This window comes from Aulonocara sp. 'chitande type north' Nkhata Bay, linkage group LG15 (genome assembly GCF_057382095.1).
Source record: "Aulonocara sp. 'chitande type north' Nkhata Bay isolate Kocher_YH1m ecotype deep benthic linkage group LG15, A_spYH_male_GT1.1, whole genome shotgun sequence".
Taxonomy (NCBI): domain Eukaryota; kingdom Metazoa; phylum Chordata; class Actinopteri; order Cichliformes; family Cichlidae; genus Aulonocara; species Aulonocara sp. 'chitande type north' Nkhata Bay.
In genome coordinates, this window is record NC_141358.1 from 39,509,282 (window position 1) to 39,522,044 (window position 12,763).

Consider the following 12,763-nt stretch of genomic DNA (forward strand, 5'->3'; position numbering starts at 1 on the left):
GATGATAGTCTTATTCTTTTTTTAGATTTCTACAAGGCGTTCGACTCCTTAGAGCATGAGTTTATTTTTACTGCTTTAAATAAATTTGGGTTTGGTCAGTCCTTCTGTAATGCCGTTCGGACACTGTATTCCAATAGTAACAGCTCCATAAAGCTTGCCACTGGTATTTCCCCAAGATTCTCTCTAAAGCGTGGAGTGAGGCAGGGTTGCCCCCTATCCGTATATTTATTCCTTCTTTCTGTGCAACTCCTTAATTCACACATTAAACTCAGTTCTTTAAAAGGCCTGGTCATTGCTAACAGAGAAATACTCATAAGTCAGCTGGCAGACGATACAGCTCTCTTCCTCAGAGACGCCTCGCAAGTTTCAGTGGCCATTAACAATATACAGCCATTCTCTAAAGCCTCCGGACTTTCACTCAACCTGCATAAATGTGAACTTTTACCAGTTAAAAGTTGTTTAGCAACTTCAATTCATGGAATACCTGTAAGAAACTCTGTAAGATACCTTGGAATTCAAATAATAAAAAATGAGCAATCCAGATGCTCCACAAACTTCATTCCTATTATAGATAAATCCCAAAAAATCTTTAATCATTGGCTACAGCGAGACCTGTCATTGAAGGGTAGAGTTCTGCTATCGAAGGCTGAAGGTATCTCCCGTCTAACCTATGCTGCCCAGTCACTACATGTTGATAATACAACCTGTAAGTCAATTAACAAATTATTATACAATTTTTTATGGAAAAATAAAACTCACTACTTGCGTAAATCAGTAGCTTTAAATTCATATGATAAAGGAGGTATAAATTTTATTGATTTCGGTGCTCTTAACAACACCTTTAAAATAAACTGGATTAAAAAGTATTTAAGAAATCCCACTTCTATCTGGAACTTTATCTCACATCATGTGTTCTCTCATTTAGGCGGCCTTAACTTCCTACTGCTCTGCAATTACAGTATTCCAAAAATACCACTGAAACTTTCTCACTTTCATCAACAGATTCTTTTGGCATGGGCGCTGATTTACAAACACAATTTCTCTCCACAAAACTGTTTTATTTGGAATAACTGCAATATTATTTATAAAAATAAAACTTTTTTTTTAAATAACTGGTTTAATAATGGAATAATCTTGGTTAGTCAGTTATATAGAGAAGATGGACTCTTATATAATTACTCTGAGTTCCTCAGGAGATGTACCGATAACGCCTAAAGAATTCTCAATAGTGTTCGATGCCATCCCATCTGGTCTGTCCATGTTACACAGATGCTCCCACAGTGCTCCACTACAGGTCACTCCCCCGGATGTGTTACATTCTTCTCTTGGCAATGTTTGCTTTTCCTCTCATAAGTCTATAAATACCAAAATAAGATCTCTCTTTCAGGATGCAATGGTCTCTGTTCCATCAGCCATATTTTATTGGGCCAATTTTGTAACAGATATTGAATGGAAAAAAGTTTGGACTTGACCACAAAGGTTTTTCTTAACAAACAAAATTAAAGAGATTTCCTTTAAGTCGATTCATAAGTTTTACCCTACCAAACAATATTTGTCCAAATTTATGGCTGAAATAAATGTACATTGTACCTTCTGTCAAGAGCAACCTGAAACAGTTTCTCATCTGTTTTGGTCATGTAAATTTACGTGTAAATTCTGGAAGGATTTCCACAAGTTTATTATTGACTCTGTTCTCCCTAATCTTCAACTATACTATAAGGATGTTATCTTTGGCTATTATAATTTTAAAGACAAGGACAATGATGCTTTCTTCTTTATAAATTTGGTTTTATTTTTGGCAAAATTTCATATACACAAAAGCAAAGTCCTCGGCAGAAAGCCTGAACTTCTTGGATTAAAAATGGAACTTGCACAATATATAAGGACAATCTCCTCATCAAAAAACACTAAGGCTCTCAAGACTGTTAACATCTATAACCGATTGAAACTGCTAACTTGATTTTGGCTCTTGCAAACTTTTGTTTATTTATGTTCCCCTTAATTTATTTTATTTTTTGTACTCACTTTTGTCTCACTGTCCTTGTCACTCTTTCTGTTCCTCATTGTACTACCACAATGGCATCTTTTATGTGATCCCTGTTTTACTTGACTGTATGTTTAAAATGTGATAAATAAAGTTTAAAAAAAAAATCGTGACTCTTCAACTAATCGTGGCAGCTCTAATTACAGATATCATCTTTCACTTGTGTATTTTAATGTGTTTCAGAACAATATTTCTGTTGTGCAGACTTACGGTTGGTAAACAGCAAATATCCAAGTCATTCAAAATAACATCTGTCATGTAGCTCCTGACTCCCTAAGAGTCAACAGCTTTACAGTATTTTTTGAAGACATACAAACGTTTATTTTCAAACTAATAACTGAGTTACAGGGTCAAAAATAAAAAATTAACCGTCAGTACTTTTGTTGTTCTTTTTGACAAATTCCTGTTAAATGTATTGGACCCTCTGTTTTTAGGTTTTATTTTTTTCATCTTGACTTCCTTGGAAATGCTAGCAAGAAGTCAGTTCAACAGATGTAACTTATAGTGAGATTGGAGGCGGTGCAGTATTAATATCAGAATCCCTTAGTTTTGATTATTAATCCTCTGGCTGACCCCATATTGCATTTTTTCATCTTAAAATGATGCACAGTCTTTATGTGAAATGCACTGTCTTCTTGATATTTATCAACCCATCAGTTTGTATTTCTGTGTGTTAATAAAGTTCCAACTTTTGTATTGTAACATTTTTGTCTTTTTCTTTCTTTAGTTTTTCAGACAACTCAAACTTTTAAACACTTGTAATGAGCCGAGTGTGTGTGTGTGTGTGTGTGTGTGTGTGTGTGTGTGTGTGTGTGTGTGTGTGTGTGTAAGAAGTACCACTTTTAACAACTTCATTAATATTGTTTTGTATCATAGTAATAAAGGTTAGTTTTAATGTCTGTATCCCCTCCTTATTTAATCTGAGATGTTCTTTTCTAAAAACCTCAGGATTGTGCAAGTACTTGTTGAGTTTAGAAGGTAAGTGGAACACTAAACAGAAAAGAAAAGAGACAGAGATGTGTGTTTTCTGTTAATACCATAATTGCAGTCATCTTAAACAAACACATGACATTTCTTTGGCACGATTGCTTTTTCACTGATTTGAAACTTTAATGTGTGGTACAACAATTCTTCTAGTTAAATAGAAAAAAAATGGGCTGTCTGTGTAAAAAGCATAAATGGCTGTTTGTCTTGGTGTATTGGTCTTTTGCCAGCATGGCAAACTAGATCAATCTGCTGGGACATCTGATTTGAGGACAATCACTTGCTTTTCCAAAGGACACTGACAACCAGACATTAGATGCCACAGCCCTGGCCCACGGTATCCCCCCCCTCTCTCCCCCCCTCTCCCCCCCATGCATGCGGTGGGCCTTCTGTAGTAAGAGAGCAGCTTAATGAAGGTGACAAGGTGAAAACAGGAGGATTGATGTGCCGGTGCTGTGAGGGCATGTATAACACCACCTACCCAAGTGATGAATATAAGGAGGCTTTGAAGAATCTACAATAATTGTGTGTTGTTTGTACAGGTGTGATGTTTTCAGGGTTTTTTTAAATAAAAATCAGCTTTCTTTTTAATTGCTATTAACTGACAGTCAGATAACCAGCTTTTAAAAACATATTCATAAACACTTTGCAGTCAACAAAATTTGCACAGAGGTTATAGATGAAATAAAAGTATCACGTGTGTTCTAGGTGTGTTTATAACTCTGTTATTGTACATATTCTGTGTTATACATCATAATCATTCCAGTCTTTTTTTTTTTTTTACTGTTTTAATCTTTATAAAACTGTTATTTATATATTTTTGTGATTTCTGCTGTCCTATTGGTCTGGTCTCTCTTGAAAATCTGAGAATGTGATATTCATAATAAAAGGATTTAAGTTTACTGCCAAAAAATGATTGCACTTCATAACAGAAATGTGCTAACTGGCTTGAAATAGATTGAAACTGTTATGAGATTGCTTCAGGGAGCAGACATGACACCGTCTTTTAGGTTTCGCCATCACTTTGTATTATGCGCACAACACCACCCTCCTCTGGCTTCCACATGAACTGCACCTTAAACATCAACTGTTTACAAATGTCATGACACAAACAAACGTTTCAATACCGTAAATCACTTTTTGGACTGCGATCACTTTTTGGCACAACATCGGCTCTGATAACATTTAAAGCGCACTGAAAAACCATTCTTTAATGCTAAAAACCCATTATCAATTGTAATTATTTATTTATTCATTTAAATTTCAGATATCGATCTTCATTTTTGTAAACTGGTGAATTAATGATTTTTTTAAAGAATTAAAACGACAAAGTTTGGCAATATATTTTTTTAAAAAGGATGAATAAAGCAGTAAAATAAAATGAGAAATATATATATATTTTAAAAACTATGATAATTAGATGAACTTTATTTTAAATAAATAAAATTGATTTTCGGTGGCACTGGGTGTCATGGTGATGATGACGTGTTTGAGTGCAGGTATAAAAGCAGGAGGCAAAAGTGGAATTCGGGTTTCACGTTTGAGCGCAAACAGGAGCTTTTTCCCACTAGTGCTGTGAAAACTCGGATTTTTCAAACTACAGCTAACGTTTGAAAATCTTCAAGAAGGATTTGCAAAATGACTTCTTCAGACTTGAGTCGCGAGACGCACCTGCTCTCCCTTTTCATTGAGGAGGTGTTAGATCAACGCTATGGTGAGTACAGCAGGCTAATATGTCAGAGTGCTAGCAAACAAATACAACTTAGATTTTTGTCTTTTATTGTTTGGAAGTAGGACTTCATGAGTGTTAACATTTAGGATGAGATGTTTCATACTTGAGTAACATCAATTTTAACATGTGCCAGTACGCTATAAAGATGGCGCCATGTTTTTTTTTAATTGCTAACGACTTAAGGCGTTGGAGGACGCTGACGTCAGCGCGCAGCCGTTTTTGCATGTAGAGGGTTTGAGTTGACATGTTTGGGCCGCTGGCGCTGAGTTATACGTGAACGTTTCATAGATTGTGAATGTGTAAAGCTGGAGAAGCTGGAGTTTTAAAAGTTCACAGAGTCGCAGGATGAGTTTGAGATTGAAACAGTGTGTGCCTGCAATAAGGAGGTGGGAGGTTTCTCACCTAAATGTAGCTGCTTTATCCTCAAAATATCGATGCTCAACTAATATGAAGATATTACTCCTTAATGTGAATGCGTATTAAAACCTCAGTGAAAATCCACGCAGCCTTACACCACATGAAAACTTTTACCAGGTGAAAAATGTGAAGGCTTTCATAAACAATGAGTTCTGCTGGGAGCTTCTTACTGTTTGTGTGGAAGAGCTTATGATGATGTAAAGCCATGTCTGGACAATTTAAATTCAGGCTTTAATTTGTGTGATCACATGATTAACGTAGACGCACGCTTTGCTTTCTCGTAGCTGATCTGGTGAGTCCAGTCACTGCACCTCAGATGGTCGTCACTAACTTGAGGAACCGTGAACTGAGCAGGAGGCATCTGAACTCCATGCCTCACCTGGTCCTCACTCTTTACCATAACCTGGTGACTGGGTCCAAGGACTTTCCTTGCATACCTTTTAAAGGATGGTTCCACCGGGACCTGGTGACGACACCATTTGTCAATGTGAGGCAGAGCCAGAGAGAGAACACCACTCCTTCTCCTCCTACGGACTCACCAGCTGGCATGATGCTGCCGCCTGCGGGCTCCAGCTCTCATCCACGCTTCCTGACTCCAGTTCTTCCAGAGAAAGCAGATCTTGCTGTGCTGAAGGCAGATCGGAGGAACTGTGTCCGCACCCTGACTGTCGACGGCCTCCCCGTCACCAGAGTCATCTCCACTGTTTACCAAACAGAGGACACTGAGATGAAGAACCGCTGGAGAGTAACAGACTACAGCGCGGACGGCAGAGTTCTCACTTCGGTGCTCTGCCGTTTTCTAAATATGTCGGCAAAGCGTGCTAAGAGGAAGGCGGAGGAAGAGAGCAGCATCCGGAGCCCGACTCAAGCAAGGAAGCGCTTGAGATTATAATATACAGTGAAGCATGTCGAACGTCAGCAAGCCTGAACAAAGTGGTAAGTAGTAAACAGTGCTTAAGGTTGTTTCTAAAAGAATGTCCTAAAATATTTGAAAATCGTCGAGGTTTTAACTTTTATTCTTTCTTTTCTGCCTCTTGTTTCTAAAAGTCAGGCAAAAGAGTCACGCTGCGAAGAAACACCACACAGAAGATTTTCCCTCAGTAAAATGGTGAATATATTCATCTTGTTATGACGTTTGCTCACAATAACCAGGAGTGTTTCTGAAGTGATTCACTCTCATTTGGTGTTATTTGATCCAAAGACAACTGAGGGTCTTCAGAGCAGCGTGAACGGGCGTCATCTGAGAGCAAGACAGTCCTGGCGCCTTTGTGGTTCCCTCCAGGTACTCCAGCTTCATCCCACAGTCCAGAGAGATGCAGTTAGGTTGAATGTGAGTGTGAATGGTTGTCTGTTTCTCTGTGTTAGACTGACCTGTCCAGGTTATACCCCCGCCTCTGGCCCCATAACAGCTGGGATGGCTCCAATGGTTAAGCAGAAGAAATGGATGGAAGGATGATCCAAAGAGAAACATTGAAGGCCCTCTCACAAAAAAAGATAAGAACTCATTTTACACATTGTTGAAACATCCTGAAAGTTATTTGTTGTGTTTAGAAACTGGTTGAACTGTCATTAGAGTTTGTTTCGACTTGTTGTTCATTTCTTATTCGGTTCAGCTGTGTTTCTATGTGTCCTTAGTTCCCATAATCAGCCTCCTGTGTGTAAATATTGTGTCAGTCTCCCTTTGTCCCTTGTCAGAGTGTTAGTCTCCGTCCCCTCGTGTTTCCTTGCCTCAGTAGTTCTGTTTCCTACAGTTTTCCCCCAGTATAGGTTTTGGTTAGACTTTTTCAGTTCCCTTTGTCAGTCTTTGTATTTGGTATTTCCTCATCAGTCTCATCACTTTCCTCTCCAGAAAGAAAACAATAAAAAGACCTGAAGAGACGTCTATGCAAACGCTCTCATTGTGAAAGATAAGTATACATCCAACTAATCTGTGACTCTGTCACAGCTCTGATCAGCAATTCTTTCAGGTTTGTCTGTTTTGATGATGTTATTAATTGTTATTATCCTTTATCCAGTTAACTTTCAGAGAGGAGCGGAGGGAGGAGCGAAGCCAGCGTGCTCTGTAAACGCTGGCTTCGCTCCTCCTAAACTGTCATTAAAAAAAAGATAAGTATATATTGATTTTATATTATTATGACAGCTCCTCCTCAGTGAACACTTCCTCTAGTTGCTGAAATCATTTACTAATTTTTTTCTTCCCATTTGTCTTTTGTTTTTCAGAGAAAACAGAGGAGCCAAGGTGACATTAAGACCTAAGACAGGACGGATTGAACCCTTTCTCGTAAAAAGATAAGTATTCACTCTGCTTTTAATCAGAATATTGATAAATATCTAAAATTCTGCTCACCTGGTTGATAAAGTTACTAAAATGATTCCCTCTTTTCTGTCATTTGTCCTTTAGAGAGAAGATGAGGAGAGTGAACGTCAGCAAGAATGAACAAAGTGGTAAGTAGTAAATAGTGTTTAAGGTTGTTTCTAAAACATCCCAAACATTAAAAAACTTGTTGAGGTTTTAACTTTTATTCTTTCTTTTCTGCCTCTTGTTTCTAAAAGTCAGGAAAAAGAGCCAAGATGAGAAGAAACTCCACACAGAAGATTTTCCCTCAGTAAAATGGTAAATACATTCATCATGTTATGACGTTTGCTCACAATAACCAGGAGTGTTTCTGAAGTGATTCACTCTCATTTGGTGTTATTTGGTGTTTGTCTTTGAAAGGAGAGGAGCAGTAACGACACTGGGAGACAAACAACAGGATGATCCAAAGAGAAACATCAAAGGCCCTCTCACCAGCTTTCATTTATTAAATTTGTCTTTACTGAACGATTTCTGGTGTGTACTTGCGTTGATACTCAGACAACAGCTCGTCTTTCTGTTTGTGCTGGAAGATTCAGGCAAACACATATTACATATATAGATTGTTATATGACACAGTTTCACATTTAGTGCTCTATGATAATGATAAGGTCCAGTTTAATGGTATTGCTAGTGTCTAATGAATGAACACGTGATTTTCAGATCCAGCAAAGTGAATATTTTTCACTGTGGATAAATTACATGGAAACGTTTAATGAGTCATCAGCTATTTCACTACAAAGATGATGTGATTAAAGGTTCTCATACATGCAGGTCAGAAGTTTTGCTCCATCCTGGATGTTAAATGCTGATCAATGTTTACACATATCTGCACATTTCTAACAGCTCATTTCACAGGTCATCAGTCTCCTGACTGCATATGCAGAGTTTTATCATCACGTGTTCATGGCAGACAAACATAATTATGAATTCTTGTTTTAGTTCCATTCAGTCACTCAACATCAGGTGTCTGCTTGTCCTGAGCTGTGAGAACTACAGTGAGTTGCTTTCCTCTTTAGCTTAGTATTAATAAACCAGGTCGTAGGTGGGCACCTGCATCAAGGAGTCAAGAAGCATATTTTATTGTTTAATGGTGAAAACAATGGATTGTTGGTCATTTGTTTAATGGAAAGACTGAAAGTGCGGCCTGGTGTTGACTTACACTTATTCAAAGTGATGAAGTACCAACAGATACTAAAAGTCACAGCCTGAAACACGTCAACTGCTTTATTATTTCTAGTTATAAATAAACTGTCAGTTTATGGCCCCTGTGGCTCGATCAGGCCCTTCCGGGATGTGGAGATATTTATTATTTACTATAACTTGTGCTTATGTTGGTTTTTGCTGTGGTTTCGCTACTGTGTTTTTCTCTTTTTGCTTGTTTTTATTTTTCCAGCAGGTGATCAAACAGATTTTTAGTGTCTTCTCTCTCTGTGTCTCTCTTCTCCTATCTTTTTGCTTTCCATCTCCTTCTGTTGAGCATCTTCCCAACTTCTCTTTTCTTCATCTTTCTCTTTCCCATCCCCAGTCCTGTCCGTTCTGATTGTAATAATTTCAAGGTAAAGAAAAGAAAGAAATAATAAAGAGCTAATACACTTTGACAATCAAGTGGACCAGTGTGGCAAAAGCTGAAATGATCCATTTGGGAAAATAAATCTGTTGGACTGGTAAACTAATATACTATAGTAATACGGTATGAAAAATGGCAAACATGAGAATTCTGTGTGTTTTCCTTCTTATCTGCAGACTAACAGTCCACAGGTTTGGTGCTCAGACTCTGATTTGTTCCCTGGAGATGGAGGAGAGAGAGCACAGAGGACAGCAAGGTGGAGGAGTGAAGGAGAAGGTGGTGCAGCTCAGTGTCCAATCAGGAGTGAGCATCTCTATATATGTATATAGAATATATATATTTCAAGTTTTTGTTTTGAGTTTTTGTTGTTTTTTGTTTTTTAAAGCAAACACTAAAACTGTCACCCAGACCTCTGAAGATAAAGATAACTAATCATAAATAAAGGGAATGTTATGATGATGAGGACACTATCAGAGGTAGTTCAGGGAACTGTTATACTTCAGATACCAGAAAAATCGTTTTTCTTTTCTTGTTTTTTTGGCTTAACTTCATGGTAGTCAAAATGAAGAAGAGTGCTAAGTAAGTAAACGCTGCATGGCAAAACACACACCTTCACTGCAGATGCATGCACAGAAACCAGTATTTTTTGTATCTTAAATATTAAGTAGTGTGTGTACAGTAGTCAATATAATGGGATGTGTCCTAAAGCAGCGAAAGAAGAGTTCTTACAGCATTTTGCAATATTTAGGATTTTATTGAACACTTTTACCTTTCAACATTTGTAACATTAGTGAGTAATGAAGCATTGCAGAATAATCCTGTGTTTTTGGTTATTTATTGTACACTACAAGTAAACAACAATAAGTTAAACATCTGTCACTAGGGTTGCCAACTCCCTGAAAAATAAATAAGGGACACCTCGTGGCCAGGGCCGGGCAACCCAGTTCACCCTTCCCAGTGTGGTGAATTTTGTAGCTCTTTTTTTTGTGTGTGAAATTATTTTTTAACCATTTGACTTGAATTTGATTTAAGCAGATGCATATTAAATGCCCGTGGTTAACAAAAGGATTACACAAGGCCTGTAAGAAGAAAAATTCTTTATACAGACAATTCACTAAGTTAAGAACTGAAGAAGCAGAGTATAGATATAAAAAATATAAAAATAAACTAACGGAAATATTAAGAACTAGTAAGAAATTATACTATACTAATTTAATACATAAAAATAAAAACAACACTAAAGAGATATGGGGAATACTTAACACTATTATTAAAGGTAACACAAAAAAGTGCTCATATCCAGATTATTTCACTAATAATAACAGTGACAATTACAATCTAAACGAGATGGTGGAGTGCTTTAACAGCTTTTTTGTAAATGTGGGACCGGAGCTGGCTACAACAATTCCAAAAAGTAATCACAGCGAAATGTCACTGATAGAAATAAATTCAAAGACTATGTTCTTGTCGGGAGTTACTGAATTAGATATTTTAGATGTAGTTAACAACTGTAAGAACAAGACCTCTACTGATTGTTTTGGTATAGATATGACATTAGTTAAACGAATCATACATAGCATTGCCAGACCTCTAGCTTATATATGTAATTTATCATTTCAAACGGGGAAATGCCCAAAGAAAATGAAAATAGCTAAAGTTATACCCATATATAAAAGTGGAAACAAACACATCTTCACTAACTATCGACCAGTGTCCCTGCTCCCACAGTTTTCTAAAATATTAGAAAAACTTTATAATAATAGACTAGGTAAATTTATTGACAAACATAAACTAATCAATGAAAGTCAGTACGGATTTAGGACAGGGAGGTCAACTTCAATGGCTATCATTGATGCAATAGAAGAGATAACCAACAGTCTGGATAGAAAAAGACATGCAGCAGGGATATTTATTGACTTGAAGAAAGCATTTGATACGATTAATCATAGCAGATTATTTAAAAAATTAGACAGATATGGTATTAGGGGAGTGGCCTTGAAATGGATCCAAAGTTATTTGACTGAGAGACAGCAGTATGTGAAGATGGGCGAATTTGAATCGGGGTATTTGGGCATTAGCTGTGGAGTGCCACAAGGATCAGTTCTGGGACCAACTCTATTTAATCTTTATATAAACGACATATTTAATGTATCAAAGTTATTAAAATTAGTTATATTTGCTGACGACACCAATATTTTTTATTCTAACGACGACCATAGTGACCTAGTACTTAACATTAACAATGAGTTAAGGAAATTAAAAATATGGATGGATGTTAACAAATTATCTATAAATTTGAGCAAAACCAAGGTAATGTTCTTTGGGAATTACAATGTAAATGAAGATACTGTGATAAAAATAGATGGTGTAGTCATAGATGTAGTATCAGAAATAAAATTCTTGGGAGTAATGATTGATAGCAAATTATGCTGGAAATCACACATCAGACATATACAAAATAAAGTGTCCAAAAGTATCTCAATCATAAATAGAGCCAAGTTCTTCTTAAACTGCCATGCAATGTTTTTGTTATACTGTGTACTAGCCCTACCATACTTGACTTATTGTGTAGAGGTGTGGGGCAATAATTACAAAAGTTCTCTGCATCACCTGGCTATACTACAAAAATGTGCTATAAGAATAATGTATAAGGTAGGATATTATAGTCACACTAATATTTTGTTTTTGCAGTCAAAACTATTAAAATTGATTGATCTAGTTGAATTCTCAACTGCTCAACTCCTATATAAGGCAAATAAGGGTATACTGCCAGAAAATATCCAAAAGCTCTTTACACATAAAGAAGGAGGTTACAATTTGAGGGGATGTAGTAACTTTAAAAGGCAGATAGTTAGAACTACCAGGAAAGGTTTGTGTGTGTCTGTGTGTGGAGTGAAACTTTGGAACAGAATGGATGTAGAGCTCAAGCAATGTCCAAATATTCATCTGTTTAAATCGAGGTACAAAAAATGTATATTGTCAAGGTACAAAGAGGAATCGAGTGTGTGATTGTTTATCCATGATAGTAAATAATAATATATTCTTTGTATTATTTCTTTCTTTTTTCTTTGTTTATATATAGAATGTTAACAACAAATACTTATATAAACAATTATTTTGTAGAGTTGAAATGGACACTGTTGATATTGTCTTACGCTGTTGTTATTACTGTTATCTCCATTATTAGGAAACAGTAGACCAGAATTAATTCTTAAAAGTAAAATTGATGAAGTTACAACTATACAATGGAAGCAAACTTCATTGATATTTTCATAGCTAAAATATAAATAATATACGGAGAGGATGTAATGACCATGATGGTGATGACTGTGATATTCAGCGGTGGTAACAAAGACTGTATTATTGATGCTAAATATTTACACTACTGTATGTTGTAATTATGACAATGCGATAATTTTATAACCGTAATTGTATGTCACAAATATTTAAATGTACTGCGCAACTACAAAATTTAAAACTCAGATAAGATTGTAGGGGTGGGAGTTAAAAAGCTTGTCTTCATCCCACTCCTTTTCGAGCTAAACTTGTTTTTTCTTTTTTTGTGTAATTGTACATTACAATAACTTTATTATTTGGTTGCTCGAATAAAAGACATTCATTCATTCATTCATATTCTTTGTGATATGACCATATGGGAAACAA

At 36.3% G+C, this 12,763-nt stretch overlaps 1 protein-coding gene and 1 long non-coding RNA gene across 3 annotated transcripts; both read left to right on the forward strand.

Annotated features, from left to right (window-relative positions):
- Window positions 1-4,572: 4,572 nt before the first annotated feature.
- On the forward strand, window positions 4,573-6,274 carry LOC147313664 (uncharacterized). The gene is made up of 3 exons (XM_086263382.1): window positions 4,573-4,742; window positions 5,462-6,113; window positions 6,225-6,274. The coding sequence occupies exons 1-2, from the start codon at window positions 4,667-4,669 to the stop codon at window positions 6,067-6,069; spliced, it is 684 nt and encodes a 227-aa protein (XP_086119508.1). The 5' UTR covers window positions 4,573-4,666; the 3' UTR covers window positions 6,070-6,113; window positions 6,225-6,274.
- A 996-nt stretch (window positions 6,275-7,270) lies between these two features.
- On the forward strand, window positions 7,271-12,727 carry LOC147313665 (uncharacterized). Of its 2 annotated transcripts, none has more exons than XR_015124971.1 (4): window positions 7,271-7,622; window positions 7,731-7,791; window positions 7,894-8,007; window positions 9,277-12,727. It is a non-coding gene; the product is annotated as an uncharacterized LOC147313665 (long non-coding RNA). The 2 variants fall into 2 exon arrangements; XR_015124972.1 differs by having other exon boundaries at window positions 7,735-7,791.
- Window positions 12,728-12,763: the final 36 nt, after the last annotated feature.